The 24543-nt window shown below is 41.7% G+C and overlaps 1 protein-coding gene across 4 annotated transcripts; it reads right to left on the bottom strand.

The window, feature by feature from the left end:
* Window positions 1-1476: 1476 nt before the first annotated feature.
* On the bottom strand, window positions 1477-24235 carry nme4 (NME/NM23 nucleoside diphosphate kinase 4). Of its 4 annotated transcripts, none has more exons than XM_046306534.1 (7): window positions 24091-24230; window positions 23627-23766; window positions 18430-18560; window positions 17062-17163; window positions 2607-2719; window positions 2219-2381; window positions 1477-1573 (listed from the first exon to the last, which is right to left on the bottom strand). In XM_046306534.1, exons 1-6 carry the CDS (start codon window positions 24174-24176, stop codon window positions 2261-2263), a joined length of 693 nt encoding a protein of 230 aa, XP_046162490.1. In that variant the 5' UTR covers window positions 24177-24230; the 3' UTR covers window positions 1477-1573; window positions 2219-2260. The 4 variants fall into 4 exon arrangements, with proteins under 4 accessions (XP_046162490.1, XP_046162489.1, XP_046162491.1 ...); XM_046306533.1 differs by having other exon boundaries at window positions 1477-1610; window positions 24091-24229; XM_046306535.1 differs by lacking the exon at window positions 24091-24230 and having other exon boundaries at window positions 1477-1610; window positions 23627-23830.
* Window positions 24236-24543: the final 308 nt, after the last annotated feature.

Raw genomic sequence — 24543 nt, forward strand, 5'->3', positions numbered from 1 at the left:
ACGTTCTCATGCAGACTGTAATAGCAGTATAGAGCATGACAACAGGATGAACAGTCCTTATGGCAAATGTTGTGTTCTATAGCTGATATATATTTTTGTTCGCCTTTATTTAACCAGGTAGGCTAGTTGAGAACAAGTTCTCATTTGCAACTGCGACCTGGCCAAGATAACGCAAAGCAGTTCGACACATACAACAACAGTTACACATGGAATAAACAAACATGCAGTAGAAAGTCTATATACGGTATGTGCAAATGAGGTAGGATAAGGGAGGTGAGGCAATAAATGGGCCATGGTGGCGAAGTAATTACAATATAGCAATTAAACACTGGAATGGTAGATGTGCAGAAGATGAATATGCAAGTAGAGATACTGGGGTGCAAAGGAGCAAGATAAATACAGTAATGGGGATGAGGTAGTTTGATGGGCTTTTTACAGTTGCAGTGATCTGTGAGCTGCTCTGACAGCTGGTGAGGGAGATATGAGTTTCCAGCTTCAGTGATTTTTGCAGTTCGTTCCAGTCATTGGCAGCAGAGAACTGGAAGGAGAGGCGGCCAAAGGAAGAATTGGCTAAGAGGGTGACCAGTGAGATGCGCGTGCTATGGGTGGGTGCTGCTATGGTGACCAGTGAGCTGAGAAGGCGGGGCTTTACTTGACAGAGACTTGTAGATGACCTGGAGCCAGTGGGTTTGGCGACGAGTATGAAGTGAGGGCCAGCCAACGAGAGCATACAGGTCGCAGCGGTGGGTAGTATATGGGGCCTTGGTGACAAAACGGATGGCACTGTGATCGACTGCATCCAATTTGTTGAGTAGAGTGTTGGAGGCTATTTTGTAAATGACATCGCCGAAGTCGAGGATCTGTAGGATGGTCAATTTTACTACGGTATGTTTGGCAGCATGAGTGAAGGATGCTTTGTTGCGAAATAGGAAGCTGATTCTAGATTGAATTTTGGATTGGAGGTGCTTAATGTGAGTCTGGAAGGAGAGTTTACAGTCTAACCAGACACCTAGGTATTTGTAGTTGTCCACATATTCTAAGTCAGAACCGTCCAGAGTAGTGATGCAGTTTGAGGCCATGGAAGGAGAGTTGTATGGCATTGAAGCTTGCCTGGAGGGTTGTTAACACAGTGTCCAAAGAAGGGCCAGAGTTATACAGAATGGTGTCGTCTGCGTAGAGCTGGACACCTACATTAATGTTACCCTGTTTGTTTTATGATTCTTTTACATTCTTAACCTTAAATAATCTGCAAAATCAGACAATTAATTTTTTGCAAGGTAGCCACACCCGCAGAGCACGTTACCCAACTGCATAAGGTTGGTCTGAATACCAACCACTGAGAAGTGCGTAAGAAAGGTCGTACATTTCCTACTTCTGAATCGGCTCCTAAGTGACTTTCCTACTCATCATTATGCATTTTCTGAATCATGGCAGCATTAGTATCACGTTTTAGGAAAGACCCAGATGCAGACAGTGTCTAAGTAACAAAAGTTTATTACTGTAACAGGGGCAGGCAAAGGTCAGTAATCCAGTGTGGTGGGACAAGGTACAGGACGGCGGGCAGGCTCCGGGTCTGGGCAAGCAGAATGGTCAAAACCAGAAAACAGGCACTTTAGAAAAGACAGGAGCAAGGGTGAAAAAGCTGTTAGGCTTGATAAACAAAACGAACTGGCAACAAACAGAACACAGGTATAAATACACAGGGGCTAATGAGGGGAGACACTTGGGGGGTGGAGACAAGCACAAAGACACTTGAAACAGATCAGGGTGTGACAATTTGGATGGGTTCAGAAACATCTCTGCTCATATAGAAAGAAAAAGAGTCCAGACACCATTTAGTTACTATTAGATAACACATCCCATAATACACAAAAAAAACAAATTGCAAATGCAGCCAATGAGTTTGTAGAGTTGCAAACTTGAAGTCATTAGGTCCAAGCGATATGGCACCAAATAATAACTACACTACTAAATACAGTGCTTTTATGTCTAAATGGTCAAATGGATATTCATTAAATCAGCCTCAAATTAACTAATGATGTGTCATATGGATCATTTGATCTTAAATCCCAAAACGTATGGTGAGGACGATACATTACTGTATAGGAGTAGGCGAGGGGCTCTTGGGTATTGGAGCCTCCCACGATGGAGAAGGCTGAGTATTGCAAGCAGGACACAGAGTTAGTTATGGTGCCACTGTTCCTGATGGTCATTCTACCTTGTTCACGCTCTCTTTCAATCTCTGCCTTTCAACTCTTTCTCAAAGCTGGTAGGTGCTATTGTGGTCATAGCAGTCCCAATCCATCAGTTCCTTTCGATGAAACCACAGCTGGATCTCCCTCTGAGCCCCCTCTACTGAATCACTGGCATGGACCACATTTCTGGAAAATAAATACAAACCTCCGTTCATTAAAGTCCAGTTTAGTATTTTGCATTGAAATTATGCACCCAATTTCAAAACACTTTCACAAATGATCAATTTCATGTTTATATATAAATTTGTTTTTATCCCTCAATTTTTTTAAATATTTGTTGAAAAGGTTATTGTGCAAATTATAGTAAAGTGAAAGATCTTTTAATTTGAGTCTTTATTTATTGTTGTTCACCTGCTGATGTGAATGCTGTAATCCCCCCGGACAGTGCCTGCTTGGGCCTCAGCTGGGTTGGTGTCTCCTACCATGATCCGAGATGTCCGGACCACATTATGACCCTCCCACACCTGGACAACAAGAATGGATGTAGTGCTTACCAGGATTAGGGAAATCCAATCTTAAATCAGTCAATTCAGCAAATGAATTGAAAGTGAATCAATCAGATATACACAAGTGGTTAGGTGTTTTGGAATTTAACAGATACAGTGCCTTCAGAAAGTATGCACACCCCTTGCCTTTTTCCACGTTTTGTTATGTTACAGCATGAATATAACATGGATTACATTTAGATTATGGGATATTGTGTGTAGGCAAGTGACAAAATAATGTCAAAGTGGAATTTTGTTTTACAAATGAATAAAAAATGAAAATCTGAAATGTCTTGAGTCAATAAGTATTCAATCACTTTGTATGGCAAGCCAGAATACGTCAGGAGTTCATCCATAATTGCGTGCAATAATAGTATTTAACATGATTTTTTAAATGACTACCTCATCTCTGTACACCACACAATTACATTGTAGTTACTCCACAATACTAATAAACAATTTCCAAAACATGCTGTCACGCTCGTCATAATAATTGGACCAAGATGCAGCGTGGTGTTTCCATCCTTTATTTTGGAAATAAACTTCAAAGAACAAAACGAACAAACGAAACATGAAGCTAATAATAATGCTCACTGGCAACTATATCTAGACAAGATCCCACAAAGCACAATGGGAAAATGGCTACCTAAATATGATCCCCAATCAAAGACAATGATAAACCGCTGCCTCTGATTGGGAACGATACTAGGCCAGCATAGACATATAATTCCCCTAGATAACCCACCCTTAAATTACACCCCGACCTAACCAACATAGAGAATAAAAGCTCTATATGGTCAGGGCGTGACACATGCATCCTGTTTGCAACAAGGCACTTAAAGTAATATTGAAATAAGTGTGGCAAGGCAATTTACTTTTTGTTCTGAACTCAACGTTATGTTATGTTCGGGGGCAAATCCAATACATTACTGAGCACCACTCTCCATATTTTCAAGCATAGTGGTGGGTGCATCATGTTATGGGTATGCTTGTATTCGTTAAGGACTGGGGAGTTTCAGGTTTTTCAGACAAAATCCATTATTTGACCCATTTAGAGACGTACTCAGAAGGACAGCTGTAATCGCTACCAAAGGTGCTTCTACAAAGTATTGACTCAGGGGTGTGAATACTTATGGGTCATTCTATGAAAATGGTGGCTTTTTGAACAGCCAACTTTTTTTTTTAAGTAAAAAAAAAAAAAAAAATCAAAAACTTAACCAGATAATAGTTAAGCGCTTAACATCATAAATCAACAAATGACAGCTTAACATTTACATTTTTACTACATTACATTAAAAAAAAAATGCTTGTGCTCCCTTTTTGTCACTGGTGTTACCTATATTTTAGATAACAATTCGGGCTGTCTAGAATATCATTTCAGTATTTAATTTGTATATAATATAATAATATAAATAATAATATATGCCATTTAGCAGACGCTGCGACTTACAGAATATCATTTCAGTATTTAATTTGTATATATAACCAACGACAGTATTGTCATGAACCTTTTCTAAGAAATGGTTTAAATCCTCCAAATCCCTTAAGTCTGGTGTTTTTGTTTGAGGGAGGCTGCTCTGCGGGGTGGGTCAGCATCCCTGCGCTGTCTGTAGAGTCTTTGCTTTTCAGCAGCACCTAATTTCGCCATATGTATTGTGGTAACCCAGGAGGTCTACCCTGGGGGATGGTAATAGAGGGGAGTGTACGTGAGGCCACGTTGGCTCCCTTTGCTGAGAATACCGGAGCTGGGCACCCCGACACAGACAGCTAAGTGAAGGTAATTAGAGGAAGGTGCCAACCAGCCGTGGAGGCACGATGGCACACCGCAAAAGAGAAGGGTGAGAGGGACACCAGTTAAGAAATAGAAGACCGAGCAAAACCTAAGTTATTTCTCTGATATATTTGTTTTCTGTCTTAGTAAAGTTGTTTTGTGGACTAAAGCCTCTGTGTCAATCTCTGCACGCTCCACCCAACAGTTTACCACACAATCAAAAGAAAGCCATATTATGTGATTACAATATTGAAACAGTAATAAACTGCGAAAATAACGCAAGCAGCTCGGCTTTGTTTGACAGCTTATGACCATCCATCTTCCTCACATTCCAAAGGTTTTCAATGGGGTTCAGGTCTGGAGATTGTGTTGGCCATGACAGGGTTTTGATCTGGTGGTCCTCCATCCACACCTTGATTGAACTGACTGTGTGGCATGGAGCATTGTCCTGCTAGAAAGACCAATCCTCAGAGTTTGGGAACATTGTCAGAGCAGAAGGAAGCAAGTTTTCTTCCAGGACAACCTTGTGCGTGGTTTGATTCATGTGTTCTTCACAAAGACAAATCTGCCCGATTCCAGCCTTGCTGAAAGCACCCCCAGATCATCACAGATCCTCCACAAAATGTCACGGTGGGTGCGGGTCTCCCACCCACTGTGTAATTTTGGATATATGTTGTCTGTAGTTTATAGATTAAAACAAACACCTTTTTTTTTACTCAACCACATACCTAGAAATAGTAAAACCAGATAAACTACTAATTTTACAGTGGTCTCTTCATTTTTTCCAGAGCTGTATTTATATATAGAGATAACCTAAAAGTGTGGTGCTCAAAACAGGTGGGGCTTTGCCACACCTGCCCTGAATGATGGGTCTCCACACTGTCTCCGAATCTCGCTCACCTGCTGCCCGATGTGCATATTTTCATAGATATTGAAAGCATGTACAATTACACATGCTCTCAGTGTGTAGCCTACTCCAAGTAGGCCAGAGTTGAGTGATATGACTGCTTGGATTAACAACGACAGTGTGTTATATAGACTTATTTAGGAAAAATCAAGGACGGAGGGGGGCATGACTTAAAAAATGGCAGAGTAATATTTATTTTTAAATCCATGAGCAGTCAAAATTACTGCTTTAGCGGTTCTAGAGTTAACCAATTGATATTGTGTCATCATGTTTTACGCTACACTAACATCATCAATCTGAGGTAAAAAAAAATTAGATACCCTTACCCTGCCCGAGGTGTTGGAAGAGGCTGTATTGGGATGAGGATTCATCAACATGTTTGATGTTTGTGGTGCACTCACTCAACACTTTTTTTGTGATAAATTAGTGTATTGTCTTCAAGTTTGATAAGGTAAGCGAATGCATGTATTCTCATAAATGTAGCCCATACATACATTCATTCTTTGTAGCAATTAGATCTTTCATTGCTTTAAACTAGTAGTAGTTCATATTGATTATGTGCTGTTCCTTCTCTCTTTCTAAAAGCAATCAGTTACAAGGCAATTTGAGCAATACAGAAAGCAGAAACCACCACATTTAACCACAGGAAGGTGACTGGAAATGTGGCCGAATGCAAACAATCCAGTTATGCCCTCCGCAAGGCAATCAAACAGGCAAAACGTCAGTTCAGAGACAAAGTGGAGTCTCAATTCAACGTCTCAGACTCCGTATGTGGCAGGGACTCCAGACATGTACGTATTACAAAGGGAAAACCAGCCACGTCGCAGATATCAAAATCTTGCTCCCAGATAAGCTAAACACTTTCTTTGACCGCTTTAAGGATAACACAGTGCCACCAATGCGGGCCGCTCCCGAGGACAGTGAGCTCCGTGGCCGAGATGGCATCCCTAGCCGCATCCTCAGGGCATGCGCAGACCAGCTTGTTGGAGTGTTTACCGCAGCGGTGTAGCCACGGCCTACCCAGTTTGATCTCAGGCCTACCGCCCAAAAGTTATTATTATTATTCAATATACATTTTTATATGTATTTATTTTATTACATTTTTAAAAGAAACGCATGTGCGATTTGTTTTTTTTATGGGTAATTTTAATAGAACGTAACAAAGAAATAGTCCGCGACCATCAAGTTGGCTTCTGACTATTGGTTCCATTTAAAATAAAATCATACGGTGGTTTACCTGAACAACGTCACGTGGATAAACTTTGTAGTGTATAAGCTAGCAAGCTCTACCATGCTAGCTTACTCAAATTGACTTACCAGGTAAGGTCATTTAGTAGTTCTAGCAATGGCAAACCAAATGTCAATCGCTAGGTTTTTCAAAAAAAGACGTCTGGAGGAAAAAGTGTGTGTCAGAAAATAATTTGGATCAAACTACCGATAGCTTCCAGAATGAGACATTAATATAGAAACAACCATAATCGCCATCACAACCGCCAATGCCACGTTGAGCCAGGCATGCTTGCCTACCCCACCGTCTCCTCTCGTTCTGGATGTTGCGGGCGGGGTGAACATGCAGTAGGTCCACCGACAGATTTGTCTGCCATTGATGAACCAGTACGATAAATGGCAAATCACGCTGCGTCTCTTCAAGGTGGTATGACCAGTTTGTGTGGGTTGAGTATAGTAAAGCAAAAGATGCAATTTATTGTAAGTTTTGTAGGCACTTTCCTGGGGCAAATGTCGAATTCAGATCTGTACACAATGGATTTAAAAACTGGAAACTCACAAGAAATTCTTGCTGCAAACACGAGAATAGCAAATTACATGCAAGTGTCCTTGCAAAATTTGAATCCTACAAGGCGACCCATGGGCCTAGAAGTCGTGGGACTGAGTTGAACCAAATACATGGTGATGCAAACATGGATTTTATAGAAATAAACCGTGCACATGTTAAAGTGGTCATATATATTGTTCTAATGTATGCAAAGCAGGATATTCCACGCAGAGGGCATGGAGAAACCGAAGATGTAATCAACAAAGGTAACTTTTTAGAAATCTTCAATTTCATCTCACCTTGCAATGCCACGCTTATGAGCCCTGAGTTTCTTGAAAGTGCAGCATCACTGTTACTGTGCAGGATAAAAGATGAAGTACATTCTACACCTTCCACGTATTTTGCCATACTAGCAGATTAATGTCATGTTTTGTCTTATTGTCTTGTCATTTTGCTTTTCCCTCTGTTCGTTTTCCCCCTGCTGGTCTTTTTAGGTTCGTTCCCCTTTTTTTCTCTCCCCCTTCCTCTCGCTCTTCTCTCTATCGTTCCGTCTGCTCCCAGCTGTTCCTATTCCCCTAATCAATCATTTAGTCTTCCCACACCTGTTCCCTATCTTTTTCCCTGATTAGAGTCCCTATTTCTCCCCTTGTTTTCCGTTTCTGCCCTGTCGGATCCTTGTCTATTGTTCACCGTGCTGTGTCTGTGTATCGCCCTGTCGTGTCGTGTTTCCCTCAGATGCTGCGTGGTGAGCAGGTGTCTGAGTCTGCTACGTTCAAGTGCCTTCCCGAGGCAACCTGCAGTTCATGATCGAGTCTCCAGTCTGTTCTCGTCATTACGAGTGGCATTATGCTTTATGATTGTAGATTTACTTTACTGGATTAAAGACTCTGTTTTCGCCAAGTCGCTTTTGGGTCCTCATTCACCTGCATAACAATTAATATGAAGATCAATCTAAACGAGAACTTATTGCTGTGTGCATATGATATATTCATGCTGGAATGATTAAAGAAATAGCTGTTGGGTTTATGGAAACCACTGATTTGTCTGCACAAGGAATTTCTCGGAAAATACTGGTTCGAGCCCAGGTTGGGGCGAGGAGAGGGATGGAAGCTATACTGTTACATTGATGCTGACCCAGATCACTGGTTGCTGCGGAAAGGAGGTCAAAAGGGGGGGGTGAGTGTGACTGATGTGAAATGGCTAGCTAGTTAGCGGTGGTGTGCGCTAATAGCGTTTCGATCGGTGACGTCACTCGCTCTGAGACCTTGAAGTAGTGGTTCCCCTTGCTCTGCAAGGGCCGTGGAGCGATGGGTAACGATGCTTCGTGGGTGACTGTTGTTGATGTGTGCAGAGGGTCCCTGGTTCGAGCCCAGGTTGGGGCGAGGAGAGGCACAGAAGCTATACTGTTACATATGAATGGATTCCACAGATATGCTCAATTCATAGAAGTACAGACAGAGTTGTATCCCAATAGACCGTGTATCGAGCTAGAAAGATCCACAGATGTATTTTGGAGTTCAAAATCAGGGTCAGTGAATAAAGTGCTGTTACTGCTAGATGTCATTTTAGAGGTTCTTGCAGATTTTCAGAGGCTAGTGGACAAACCAAATTAGAAGCCAATGCCCTCTTACAACAAATCCAGAACAAGACGTTTTAATTCTTGTTAGTCAGGTTTAGTAAATTGGTTTGACACCAGTGATTTTGCTACAAAGAGATTACAAAGCTCTACATTATCTGTGATGGACTGTATTGGTTTAATTGAAATCCTCAAAAGCAGCTTTTCTATGTCCAGAGATAACTCAGGGGCAGACTTTGATAAAGTTCTCAAGCTAACTGAAGAGATGATGATTAAGAATGATATTAGTAATTGGGATGTGAGCGCATCATAGCAGTGAAAACTGCCTGTCAAATTGGCAGACAGTGTAGTCACAGCTTCATTAGGGAAAACATCCAGCATCAAAGAGTGCCAGTGACCTGAGGCAACATTGGAACATTATTCTAGACAGATTACGGAGTTAAACTCAAGATTTCAAGAAGACACATATGAGATCATACAAGCGGCAGCCTCCTTTTCCAAAGATTCCCAAACCTGCGGCCTTAAAGAGCAGCTGGAGAACACGTGATCATTATGCAATATAAATTGAGGATGCTGAATTCACTGTTTTTACTCAGCAGTTGAGTCGCAAAATGAGTGTACTTGACAGCTGCCCCGATTATATTTTTCCTAATTTAAACTCCGTTAATTAAGGACCATTGTCACACTTCCAATGACATCATGCAGTGTGGAGAGACTTTTCTCAACAACAAGGATCAAAAATCGTCTTTGCACATTAATGACAAGCGCCCGGCTGAACCACTTCAGTTTGCTGTCTTTTGAGCATGAACTGACAGATACATTGGATTATGATGAGATCATCACCATATTCAACTCAAAGTCTCGCCATCTGCGCCTCGTGATGTAGGTCACGCCTTATGATACGTCTACTAAAGGTAAGGTACCTTTCTATAGTACTACTGCCCGCCGTGGTATAAATTGTAACATCACATATAGGCTTGTTTTCCCATCAAGTTTAAAGTGTGCCTGAAGATGAGTTTTACGTTGTTGGCGACTGGTCTAAAGTTACTGTCTTATTTGAATATGCTGGGATAGGTCATGATTTGTATATGTAACGAGGTTGCTCCAAGTACTATGCACTAGTATAAAACCATTGTATTACGAAATAATATGTAGTGCACATCGCAAAATAAATGTTATAAACAAGTAGAAAAAATGCCTATCCAAATTTTTCGAGGCCATCCCAAAAATGGCCTGGTTTACGGATATATTCAATCTCCCCCTACCCCAGTCTCCTGCCCCCACTTGCTTGTACCTGTTCCCTAGAAAGCAAAGACAACTGAACTAAATGACTAATCGCCCCGTAGCACTCCTGTCTTCATGAAGTGCTTTACTAGTAAATGATCATATCACCTACACCCTAGATCCACTGCAATTTGCATACAGCCCCAATAGATGATGCAATCGCCATCGCACTGCAAACTGCACTATTACATCTGGACAAGAGGAATACCTATGTAAGAATGCTGTTCATTGACTACAGCTAAGCCTTCAATACCATAGTACCCTCCAAGCTCATCATTAAGCTCAGGGTCCTGGATCCAAACCCTGCCCTGTGCAACTGGGTCCTGGACTTCCTGACAGGCCACCCCCAGGTGAAGATAGGCAACAACACCTACACTACACTGATCCTCAACACAGGGGTCCCACAAGGGTGCGTGCTCAGGCCCCTCCTGTACTCCCTGTTCACACGCATGCCTCTAATTCAACCATCAAGTTAGCAGACAACACAACAGTGGTAGGTCTGAGTACCAACATCGACAAGACAGCCTACAGGGAGGAGGTGAGGGTACTGGTGGAGTGGTGCCATGAAAATAACCACTCCTTCAATGTCAACAATATCAAGGAGCTGATCGTGGACTTCAGGAGACAGCAGAGGGATTACGCCCCCATCCACATCGACGGGGCCGCAGAAAAGCTTGAAGTTCCTCGGCATACACATCCCTGACAATCTGAAATGGTCCTCCTACACAGACAGTGTTGTGAAGAAGGTGCAACAGCGCCTCTTCAACCTCAGGAGGCTAAAGAAATTTGGCTTGGCACCTAAGACCCACACAAACTTTTACAGGTGCACCATTGAGAGCATCCTGTCAGGCTGTATCACTGCCTGGTACGACAACTGCTCCGTCTGCAACCGCAGGGCTATCCAAAGGGTGGTGTTCGCCTTAGCAATCTCACTAGGATAAAGACCACCTCCAGTCCTGTCATTACTGAAAGAGATCATGATACTTCACATCTCAAAATAGGGCTACTTAATGTTAGATCCCTTACTTCAAAGGCAATTATAGTCAATGAACTAATCACTGATCATAAATCTTGATGTGATTGGCCTGACTGAAACATGGCTTAAGCCTGATGAATTTACTGTGTTAAATGAGGCCTCACCTCCTGGCTACACTAGTGACCATATCCCCAGTGCATCCCGCAAAGGCGGAGGTGTTGCTAACATTTACGATAGCAAATTTCAATTTACAAAAAAAAAATGACGTTTTCGTCTTTTGAGCTTCTAGTCATGAAATCTATGCAGCCTACTCAATCACTTTTTATAGCTACTGTTTACAGGCCTCCTGGGCCATATACAGCGTTTCTCACCGAGTTCCCTGAATTCCTATCGGACCTTGTAGTCATTGCAGATAATATTCTAATCTTTGGTGACTTTAATATTCACATGGAAAAGTCCACAGACCCACTCCAAAGGGCTTTTGGAGCCATCATCGACTCAGTGGGTTTTGTCCAACATGTCTCTGGACCCACTCACTGTCACAGTCATACGCTGGACCTAGTTTTGTCCCATGGAATAAATGTTGTGGATCTTAATGTTTTTCCTCATAATCCTGGACTATCGGACCACCATTTTATTACGTTTGCAATTGCAACAAATAATCTGCTCAGACAACAACCAAGGAACATCAAAAGTCATGCTATAAATTCACAGACAACACAAAGATTCCTTGATGCCCTTCCAGACTCCCTCTGCCTACCCAAGGACGCCAGAGGACAAAAATCTGTTAACCACCTAACTGAGGATCTCAATTTAACCTTGCGCAATACCCTAGATGCAGTTGCACCCCTAAAAACTAAAAAAATGTCTCATAAGAAACTAGCTCCCTGGTACACAGAAAATACCCGAGCTCTGAAGCAAGCTTCCAGAAAATTGGAACGGAAATGGCGCCACACCAAACTGGAAATCTTCCGACTAGCTTGGAATTACGGACTCCTCTTTAAACCTGCGTATTCCTCCAAACCTCAGTTGTCCTGAGTCTGCACAACTCTGCCAGGACCTAGGATCAAGAGAGACGCTCAAGTGTTTTAGTACTATATCTCTTGACACAATGATGAAAATAATCATGGCCTCTAAACCTTCAAGCTGTATACTGGACCCTATTCCAACTAAACTACTGAAAGAGCTGCTTCCTGTTGCTTGGCCCTCCTATGTTGAACATAATAAATGGCTCTCTATCCACTGGATGTGTACCAAACTCACTAAAAGTGTCAGTAATAAAGCCTCTCTTGAAAAAGCCAAACCTTGACCCAGAAAATATAAAAAACTATCGGCCTATATCGAATCTTCCATTCCTCTCAAAAATGTTAGAGAAGGCTGTTGCGCAGCAACTCACTGCCTTCCTGAAGACAAACAATGTATACGAAATGCTTCAGTCTGGTTTTAGACCCCATCATAGCACTGAGACGGCACTTGTGAAGGTGGTAAATGACATTTTAATGGCATCGGACCGAGGCTCTGCATCTGTCCTCGTGCTCCTAGACCTTAGTGCTGCTTTTGATACCATCGATCACCACATTCTTTTGGAGAGATTGGAAACCCAAATTGGTCTACACGGACATGTTCTGGCCTGGTATAGGTCTTATCTGTCGGAAAGATATCAGTTTGTCTCTGTGAATGGTTTGTCCTCTGACAAATCAACTGTAAATTTCGGTGTTCCTCAAGGTTCTGTTTTAGGACCACTATTGTTTTCACTATATATTTTACCTCTTGGGGATGTTATTCGAAAACATAATGTAAACTTTCACTGCTATGCGGATGACACACAGCTGTACATTTCAATGAAACATGGCGAAGCCCCAAAATTGCCCTCGCTAGAAGCATGTGTTTCAGATATAAGGAAGTGGATGGCTGCAAACTTTCTACTATTAAACTCGGACAAAACAGAGATGCTTGTTCTAGGTCCCAAGAAACAAAGAGATCTTCTGTTGAATCTGACAATTAATTTTAATGGTTGTACAGTCGTCTCAAATAAAACTGTGAAGGACCTCGGCGTTACTCTGGACCCTGATCTCTCTTTTGAAGAACATATCAAGACCATTTCGAGGACAGCTTTTTTCCATCTACGTAACATTGCAAAAATCAGAAACTTTCTGTCCAAAAATGATGCAGAAAAATTAATCCATGCTTTTGTCACTTCTAGGTTAGACTACTGCAATGCTCTATTTTCCGGCTACCCGGATAAAGCACTAAATAAACTTCAGTTAGTGCTAAATACGGCTGCTAGAATCCTGACTAGAACCAAAAAATTTGATCATATTACTCCAGTGCTAGCCTCTCTACACTGGCTTCCTGTCAAAGCAAGGGCTGATTTCAAGGTTTTACTGCTAACCTACAAAGCATTACATGGGCTTGCTCCTACCTACCTCTCTGATTTGGTCCTGCCGTACATACCTACACGTATGCTACGGTCACAAGACGCAGGCCTCCTAATTGTCCCTAGAATTTCTAAGCTAACAGCTGGAGGCAGGGCTTTCTCCTATAGAGCTCCATTTTTATGGAACGGTCTGCCTACCCATGTCAGAGACGCAAACTCGGTCTCAACCTTTAAGTCTTTACTGAAGATTCATCTCTTCAGTGGGTCATATGATTGAGTGTAGTCTGGCCCAGGAAGGTGAACGGAAAGGCTCTGGAGCAACGAACCGCCCTTGCTGTCTCTGCCTGGCCGGTTCCCCTCTTTCCACTGGGATTCTCTGCCTCTAACCCTGTTACGGGGGCTGAGTCACTGGCTTGCTGGGGCTCTCTCGTGCCGTCCCTGGGGGGGGTGCGTCACCTGGGTGGGTTGATTCACTGTTGTGGCGGAGATCTTTGTGGGCTATACTCGGCCTTGTCTCAGGATGGTAAGTTGGTGGTTGAAGATATCCCTCTAGTGGTGTGGGGGCTGTGCTTTGGCAAAGTGGGTGGGGTTATATCCTTCCTGTTTGGCCCTGTCCGGGGGTGTCCTCGGATGGGGCCACAGTGTCTCCTGACCCCTCCTGTCTCAGCCTCCAGTATTTATGCTGCAGTAGTTTATGTGTCGGGGGGCTAGGGTCAGTTTGTAATATCTGGAGTACTTCTCCTGTCCTATTCGGTGTCCTGTGTGAATCTAAGTGTGCGTTCTCTAATTCTCTCCTTCTCTCTTTCTCTCTCTCGGAGGACCTGAGCCCGTGCTTTTACACCTGCATTGTTTGCTGTTTGGGGTTTTAGGCTGGGTTTCTGTACAGCACTTTGAGATATCAGCTGATGTACGAAGGGCTATATAAATAAAATTTGATTTGATTTTGATTTGGTGCGGTCTGCCCAACGCATCACCGGGGCCACACTGACTGCCCTCCAGGACATCTACAGCCCCCGGTGTCACAGGAAGGCCAAGGAGATCATCAAGGACCTCAGCCACCTGAGCCACCACCCGCTATCATCCAGAAGGCAGGGTCAGTACAGGTGCATAAAAGCTGGGACCGAGAGACTGAAAAACAGTTTCTATTTCAAGGCATCAGACTGTTAAATAACCATCACTAGCTGGCTTCCACCCGGTTATGCAATCTTGCATCTTACAGGTTGCTGCCCTATGCACATAGACATGGAACTCTGGCTACTTTAATGATGGAATACTGGTCACTTTAATAATGTTTATATACTGTTCAATGCATTTCATATGTATATACTGTATTCTAGTCAAGGCCATTATATTAAACTATTGCTGTACATATAGTATTCTATCTTATGTACACTACCATTCAAAAGTTTGGGATCACTTAGAAATGTCCTTGTTTAAAAAATAAAAAACAATTTTGTCCATTAAAATAAATTCAAATTGATCAGAAATACAGTGTAGACATTGTTAATGTTGTAAATGACCTTTGTAGCTGGAAACGGCTGATTTATTTTATGGACTATCTGTATAGGCGAACAGAGGCCCATTATCAGCAACCATCATTCCTGTGTTCCAATGACACAAGTTAGCTAATCCAAGTTTATAATTTTAAAAGGCTAATTGATCAAAAGAAAACCCTTTGGCAATTATGTTAGCACAGCTGAAAACTGTTGTACTGATTAAAGAATCAATAAAACGGTCCTTCCTTAGACTTGTGGAGCATCAACATTTGTGGGTTTGGTTACAGGCTCAAAATGAATATCTATCTTCTGAAATTCATCAGTCTATTCTTGTACTGAGAAATTATGGCTATTCCTTGCGAGAAATTGCCAAGAAACTGAAGATCTCGTAGAACGCTGTGTACAGTCATGGCCAAAAGTTTTGAGAATGACACAAATATTAATTTTCACAAAGTCTGCTGCCTCAGTTTGTATGATGGCAATTTGCATATACTCCAGCATGTTATGAAGAGTGATCAGATGAATTGCAATTAATTGCAAAGTCCCTCTTTGCCATGCAAATGAACTGAATCCCCCAAAAACAGTTCCACTGCATTTCAGCCCTGCCACAAAAGGACCAGCTGACGACATGTCAGTGATTCTCTCATTAACACAGGTGTGAGTGTTGACGAGGACAAGGCTGGAGATCACTCTGTGGTGCTGATTGAGTTCGAATAACAGACTGGAAGCTTCAAAAGGAGGTTGGTGCTTGGAATCATTGTTCTTCGTCTGTCAACCATGGTTACCTGCAAGGAAACACGTGCCGTAATCATTGCTTTGCACAAAAAGGGCTTAATAGGCAAGGATATTGCTGGCAGTAAGATTGCACCTAAATCAACCATTTATCGGATCATCAAGAACTTCAAGGAGTGCGGTTCAATTGTTGTGAAGAAGGTTTCAGGGTGCCTCAAGAAAGTCCAGCAAGTGCCAGGACCATCTCCTAAGGTTGATTCAGCTGCGTGATTGGGGCACCACCAGTACAGAGCTTGCTCAGGAATGTCAGCAGGCAGGTGTGAGTGCATCTGCACGCATAGTGAGGCGAAGACTTTTGCAGGATGGCCTGGTGTAAAGAAGGGCAGCAATGAAGCCACTTCTCTCCAGGAAAAACATCAGGGACAGACTGATATTCTGACCTAGAAGGAGAGCATTCCAGGTGAAGCTGGTTGAGAGAATACCAAAAGTGTGCAAAGCTGTCATCAAGGAAAAGGTTAGCTACTTTGAAGAATCTAAAAGATTCAATGTATTTGTTTGTTTAACACTTTTTTTGGTTACTACATGATTCCATATGTGTTATTTCATATTTTTGATGTCTTCACTATTATTCTTTAATGTAGAAAATAGTAAAAATAAACAGAACCCTGGAATTACTAGGTGTGGCCAATCTTTTGACTGGTACTCTATGTAAAACAATTGTTATTTATATTTACAATCCCTTTCATCCAAACAGATTACCCATTTACCTAGCTCATCAATGGTTTATCAATTTGTAAATTACAGTGCATAGAGAATGGTGTTATTTCTATCAGGGAAAAATATGTTATTCCACCACTGGAACCGACAGGTTTCCTTGTGCATAAAGGTGTTGGAATTATGAGGGAATTACGTCAATGCCAGAATATGATGTATCTGTAGACACACCTCTGCCACACCTTCATTTCTCTCATCTCTACCCTAAACAAATAGGTAGCTGGCACATGCGTTACCTCGTGCCTAATTTTAAGGTTAGAACATAGAAAGAAAAGTGCATAAAAAAGGATTAAAGTTAATTTTACGCTCATGTAATCTGGGCCTGAATTCCCCCCTAATTGAATAATGGTACAGTAGGTAGCCCAGGTTGTTCAAGTGTTGGGCTAGGCAGCGAAAAAGTTAACTGAACTGGCAAATGGAGGACTACTGGTCTCAGATCATACACATCACTGACAGTCTGAACTGGTCCACCCACTACCGTTGATCAAGGTACATGAGCAAGGGCGTAAACAGCTTATTCTAGCGGTTATTTTCTAGACCTTCCAGGTGTCCAACCCTTAGAGGATGCCCAGACTGATCAGTGAAGTGAGAAAACAATGAAACTGAGCAATTCAAGTTTGGATTACCAGGCTATACAAAGGCAGGAACTCTCACCATAACAACTATGGGACCAGAGGTCATGTAGTACAGGAGACTGGGGTAAAAGGGCTTCCTCCTTAACTCCTGGTAGTGCTGAGAGAGCAGCTCCTCTGATGCCTGAAGGAAAGAAAGCCAACATTGTTTTAACCTTTATTTTAGTCTGGTATTTACAGTGACTTCATTAAGTATTCATACCCTTGACTTATTCAACATTGTGTTGTGTTAGAGCCTGCATTCAACGTTTAAAATCTACACAGATTTTCAAGTAGATTTAAAAACAGTGAACATTCAAACAGTGAACATTCACTGTCTGCTTGGTAAGCAAACTCCAGTGTATATTTAGCCTTGTGTTTTAGGTTATTGTCCTGCTGAAAGGTGAATTCATATCCCAGGGTCTGTTGGAAAGCAGACTGAATCAAGTTTTCCTCACAGGATTTTGCCTGTGCTTTAGCTCCAGTCCGTTTATTTTCTTCCCCCCCCAAAAACTCCCTAGTCCTTGCTGATGACAAGCATACCCATACCTACCACCAAATATGAAGAGTGGTACTCAGTGATGTGTTGTTTGCCCCAAACATAATGCTTTGCATTCAAGACAAAAAGAGAATTGCTTTGCCACATTTTTTGCCATATTACTTGAGTGCCTTGTTGCAAACAGGATGCATGTTTTGGAATATGTTTATTGTGTACAGGCTTCCTTCTTTTCACTCTGTCAATTAGGGTAGTATTGTGGAGTAACTACAATGTCGTTGATCCATCCTTAGTTTTCTCTGATCACAGTCATTACATTCTTTAACGGTTTTAAAGTCCCCATTGACCTCATGGTGAAATCCCTGAGCTGTTTCCTTCCTGTCGGGCAACTGAGTTAGAAAATACACCGGTATCTTTGTAGTCACTGGGTATATTGATACACCATGCTCAAAGGGATATTCAATATCTGCTTCTTTTTTTGTTTTACCTATCTAACTATAGGTGCCCTTCTTTGTGAGACACTGGAAAACATCCCTGGTCTTTGTGGTTGAATCTGTGTCCATGCAATTTATGTGACTTGTTAAGCAAATTTTTACTCCTGAACTTAGGGTTGCCATAACAAAGGGGTTGAATACTTGATTCGACTCCTTTAATTTGTGAATATTTCTAAAAACTAAATTCCAGTTTGACAATTTGGGGTATTTTATATTCAGGCTGTAATGACAAAATATGGATAAAGTCTAGGTGTATGAATACTGAATGAACAAGCACAGTCCAAGTTCCAATTTTCGGATCAGAGTGCAAGTTGAAGCTACTATCATATTGCTTATTTTCATACTACTTACACCTATCCAGATCTACACAAATACCTAGGAGGCAGGGGCTTTGGGGTTCATTTGGAATTGGCCATCTCACCTGCAGCATCTTCATGCCCACCAGTTTGAAGCCTCTCTGCTCAAAGCGTTGCATTATCTGTCCCACAAGGCGGCGCTGGACCCCATCTGGTTTCACTGCAATAAGAGTACGTTCTCTCACACCAGGGATCCCTATACACAGATAGAAGAAAAACTCTTACACATATGCTCTGAAGGGCAGTCCCAGACACAGATTACGCCTAATCCTAGACTAAAAAGCACTTTCAATGGATATTCTCGATTTAACTGGCTTTTCAGTCTCTGGGACACCGCCCCTTAAACTTTTAGCAACAGGCATGCCAACTGTGGATGTTTAATTTCAGACATCAATTTCCTGTGTTTGAGGGGTGCAAAATCCACTTGTTTACTTAAATCTCACTGGATTGATGGCTTTCATTTCACCCTTTCAACTCTTTCCTACTCTTGCTTGTGCAATTACTTCCCCCCCCCCCCGTTTACGTTACGACTGCGGGAACGTTTGCAATGACCTATCATTTTAATAATAATGGCACCGGAGTGGGTGGCTGTTGTTTTACGAGCTCCTAACCAACTGTGCCATTTTGTTATTTTTTTTTGCATTGTTTGTAACTTATTTTGGACATAAAGTTGCTGCTTACCGTCTCTTATGAGCGAAAAGAGCTTCTGGAAATCAGAACAGCGATTACTCACCTCAAACTGAACAAATATTTTTTTATTTAATGAGTCCGACGCTAAGGATATAACGCTTTCCGGAGAACAGACCCAAATCCCTGTCATTCATGTGAAGAAATGGCGGAGACACCAAGGGAGAATGTCGGGGTCCCTGTTAGGATTCGTAGGTAAGTGAGTAAATCGCCATTACCATCGGTTCTATAGGCCAACGTGCAATCAGTGGAAAACAAACTTGATGATCTACGGTTGAGACTATCCTACCAACAGGACATTAAAAACTGTAATATCTTATGTATGTTTCACCGAGTCGTGGCTGAACAACGACACGGATAATATAGAGCTGGCTGTGTTTCCCGTGTATCGGCAGGACAGAGAAGCTACATATGGTAATGCGAGTGTCTATTTGTCAATAACTCCTTTTGAGTGATGTCTAATATTAAAGAAGTCTCGAGGTATTGCTCGCCTGAGGTAGAGTACCTCATGATAAGATGTAGACGACACTATCTACCAAGACAGTTCTAATCTATATTATTCGTATCCATCTATTTACCAGAACAAACCAATGCTGGCACTAAGACCCCACTCAACGAGCTGTATATGGCCACAAGAAAATGCTCATCCAGAAGCGGCACTGTTAAGTGGCCTGGGACTTTAATGCAGGCAAACTTAAATCCGTTTGACCTAATTTCTACGAGCATGTCACGTGCAACCAGAGAAAAAAAACACCTTTACTCCAGAGATGCATACAAAGCTCTCCCTTGCCCTCCATTTGGCAAATCTGACCATAAAAATCGCCTCCTGATTCCTGCTTACAAGCAAAAACTAAAGCAGGAAGTACCAGTGACTCGCTCAATATGGAAGTGGTCCGATGACGCGGATGCTACGCTACAGGACTGTTTTGCTAGCACAGACTCGAATATGTTCTGTAATTCATCCAACGGCATTGACGACGTCATCCCCACAGTGACCGTACGTACATATCCCAACCAGAAGCCATGAATTACAGGCAACATCCGCACCGAGCTAAACGCTAGAGCTGCCGCTTCCAAGGAGCTGGGCATTAATCTGGACGCTTATAAAAAAAATCCCACTATGCCTTAGAACGAACCATCAAAACAGGCAAAGCGCCAATACAGGACTAAGATTGAATCCTACTACACCGGCTCTGATGCTCGTCGGATGTGGCAGGGCTTGCAAACTATTACTGACTACAAAAGGAAACCCAGCCACTAGCTGTCCAGTGACACGAGCCTAACAGACGAGCTAAATGCCCTTTATGCCCGCTTCGAGTTAAGAACGTTGACCTGTTTAAAGGTCTTGCTCTCATCGGCTATGGAGAACAGCTGATGCTCTCATGCATTCTTCAGTGTTGCTTGCCTAGAAGCGAGCATAGAAGACATTTAGCTCATCTGGTAGGCTCGTGTGAATGGGCACAAGAGAAGGGAAAAGGTGTGAGGAGGAAAGCGCATAGATGTGAGAAGGAATTATGCACTACATGCTGTTTGCAGTGGCTGCTATGAAAGGGAACAGTGTTTGCAGGTTGTGTATTCATTCCACCAATTCTGTTAAAACGTTTGTTAAATGGAACAAAACTGGGATAAACATACCAGAATTTGAACAATAGAAACTCTCGTTTGCAACTGTTTGGACTAATGATTACACTATGTCAGTACTGAATGTGTCACTGTCACCTTGATTACAAGCCTACTAGAAAGTGTGTGCCCTCAGGCCTGGAGGGAAGCAAAAGTAATTCTGCTACTCAAGAACAGTAAAGCCCCCTTTACTAGCTCAAATAGCCTACCAATCAGCCTGTTAGTAGTAAACATTTGGAAATATATATATTTATATTTTACAGTAAACAAATTGACAGCAGACTTTCATTACGCTTATAGGGAAGGACATTCAACAAGCTCTGCAGTTACACAGATGTCTCTTGTTTTTCAGAAATGTCCATATGTCTACCCACACTCACAGACTGGAATAATACTGTTCAGCTACAGGCAATATTTACTCCCTTGGAGAGCATGGGTCAGGCTGGCTAGCCAATCAGGGCTAGTGTGTGCAATGGGTTGAGACACACAGCTATTGTCTGATTGGCTGAAACTATGAGGTGGAGGAAATAATTTGTCATGTGAGGGGGAGAAAGGGTGAGGATGGGTTAGAGTCAGACTGCACGGCTCCAGAAAGCAAATAAACAAATGCTCACACAAACGGTGTGCATCACACAAACATAGCGTCCTGTTGTGCCCTCAGCAGGGGGATTTTGTAACAGAGTTGGACATTTATTTTATTTAGTGTCATTTTAACTCCCAAATTATCAACACCATGACCAGAGTAGTTATATCACAAAATGGGGGTGGGAACATTAAAAAAAAAGTGTTACATTTGACTCCATAGGATTTTAATTAATTCTTGCAATTTTACCGTGTTGATTTCAGGAATCCTTAAACTGAAATTTTCCAAGAATTTTGCAACCCTAATAAGGACAAAGGACCCATGTTTAGCACCAGGTATAAACATGTCTTTAAAATCACTGTCACCCTTTGTCTAAGAGGGAATTTCCTCTTGACCTAATGGTTTCTGGTGAATACAGGATTTAGTGTTCAGATCCCACCTATGACGGGCAGCATTTCATTCCAAAAGTGTCTCCCTCACCACAAACCTTCATTTCACACCACTTTAAGACAACTGCATAGGTGTGGGAAGAAGTGCCACCTAGTTTAGGCCTGTGTAGCCTAATTATTTTACAGATGATCATGTCTCAAGTATAGGCTATCTGCCATTCCAATAACCAGAACCAGACACTTTGTTTGGTAGGCTAAGATGGGGCTTGGGAAGTAATCACTCAAATTCATAGGCACAGCTATGGATGCAAATATTGACAGTCTGAGATTGGAATTATTATTTTTAAATAGCCTGAATGAATTAATATGTGAAATGCTAAAAACTTCTAATCTGTATTTTGGCAAGGAATAAAAGTGTATAGTTAATCTATGTGCATAGTGACAACCAAATAAAAGACTGCTGTGTGTATGTGCGGGGAGAGTGTGTGCGAGCGAGAGAAGCAAGGTAGAATTGTGCTTCTGTTTGTAAACCTCACCCTATCAAGTAGCCTATAATTCAGTTGAAATGTATGACCCACTGCCCTATTTACAGTAGCCTACTTCTTAAACAGGTCTGTCCTCGTGGTTTAAAAAAGTACTAGGTCACGATCACCTATCAAAATGTGACCACTGTGAAACAAAATGACCCTACACCACAAGTGTCCAATCTATCTGATCAAATATGATTTGATCCAAAACAGGGTTACTATTTTAGCTATTGCCTGCCCTTACCAATGAGTGATACACTTTTAATTTGTAGAAAATAGACCGAGCTAATGACCTAACGATTCACTAAACATTGAATTAAGAGCATTTGAAGGCATGTGCACAACCCACCTGTCCCTGACTTTTCCTAAATGTGTGTATTTTACACTCTACCAGAACTTTGGGATAAATATAATAAAATATAATACAAATATATTGATGATTTTTTTTTTTACCTCAAAGCGTCAAAATGAGCATACGTATATTGAAACAGTAGAATAGCCAGGACAACCAGTACCAACAGCAACCAGTCTAATAAATCCATTTACTATACACAATCACAAAGAAATTCATTAAGATTCTGTTTAGGAAGGTCATAAAAACATGATACCTAGACAATTTATTTCAAAAGAACAGAAAAGCATGTTTTGAGTTTTATTGTTTTATCCATTCTGTGCTTAGTAGCTGAGGCTATATATGGCTGCATCATGAAATCAACTTTAGCAGACATTACATGCTTATATTCCCCTGCTCTGCCACAGTCAACACATACAGTATATATTTTACAGTAGGAATATAATGGAAGAAACAGAATAAAATAAATGACTATAGCTGATTGTCAACAGTATTTTGAAAATGAGCCCACACACACAATTTTGATAAGACTAGGTTCATTAGAAACATCTGAATCTACTCTTAGGGTATAGCAATAGGGTATAGCAATCACAACTTCTGGCCTGCATGGACCTCTGGAGGATTATTTGAAAAAGTGCTGTTTGGTAAACTCTGTTCCCTTTTTGTCAATGCACACTGAGCTGGTCATCAGTCTCTTCATTCTCAATTTGACAATTGATAATATTTTCACCCATCAGACTATTGTACATTTTTGTCTTTAGACCACATCTATTATAAGGGTTAAATTAGTTTAAATATAGTTAAGGTGTAGTTTGGATGGGCAACTAGCTGGGCAGGCAACTGTTGTCCTACAGTCAGAAAATACACTATAGTAATTTTAGAATTTACAGTCTATGCACTTTCGGGATCAATCTATTTATTTAATATGGCATATTTGCACAATTGAAAGATCAAATGGTCAGAATGACCATTATGAGCTTTCTTGTAGTGTTAATCACTTCTCTGTGCAAGCTTAACAAAAACATATGAATAGCCTACTTGTACACTACTATAGTATGATAGCCTATAGTACTTACAATGGTATAGCCTACATAGGCTACTAACCTGATATGGTACTGTATCCAGTGCATCGATGTCCAAGGAGGAGAAAAAATGCGAACTCAGGGATATAACTTTTACTCGCTGGTAGAACTCCCCAACCCCGACAGTAAGGACTCGGCAGGATAAGGTTTTTCAGCGCACACCTTTGAAATAGAACCATTATTTCAACAAACCAAAGTTATAATCGACTTGTGATATTCTTCAACATATGTACCTGTTGAAGTCAGTAATGGTCCTTTAAAAGAAATCACGAGTCCCACCCCCGTAATTTTAGAAAGGTAGCATAAGGTACATGTTTAACCCTAAATATGCTGGTTTTAGGTCTACAGTGGCATGACCAACTTGTTGGTTTTCAGTGTGCCTGGCCCCTGGTAAGAACCACATACAGTGCATTCGGAAAGTATTCAGACCCCTTGACTTATTCCACATTTTGCCACGTTACAGCCTTATTATAAAACAGAATTAACCTATTTAGACGCTTTGCTATGAAACCCGAAATTGAGCTCAGGTGCATCCAAAAAATGTCTGCAGCATTGAAAGTCCCCAAGAACATAGTGGAACCACCAAGATTCTTCCTAGAGCTGGCCGTCAGGCCAAAGTGAGCAATCAGGGGAGAAGGGCCTTGGTCAGGGAAGTGACCAAGAACCCGATGGTCACTCTGACAGAACTCTAGAGTTCCTCTGTGGAGATGGGAGAACCTTCCAGAATGACAACCCCTGCAGCACTCCACCAATTAGGCCTTTATGGTAGAGTGCCACTCCTCAGGTAGAAGCCACTCCTCAGTAAAAGACACATGACAGCCCCCTTGGACTTTTCCAAAAGACACCTAAAGGACTCTCAGACCATGAGAAACAAGATTCTCTGGTCTGATGAAACCAAGATGGTTTTTGGCCCAAATGCCAATCGTCACGTTTCGAGAA

Source organism: Oncorhynchus gorbuscha, linkage group LG16, assembly GCF_021184085.1.
Source record: "Oncorhynchus gorbuscha isolate QuinsamMale2020 ecotype Even-year linkage group LG16, OgorEven_v1.0, whole genome shotgun sequence".
Classification (NCBI taxonomy): domain Eukaryota; kingdom Metazoa; phylum Chordata; class Actinopteri; order Salmoniformes; family Salmonidae; genus Oncorhynchus; species Oncorhynchus gorbuscha.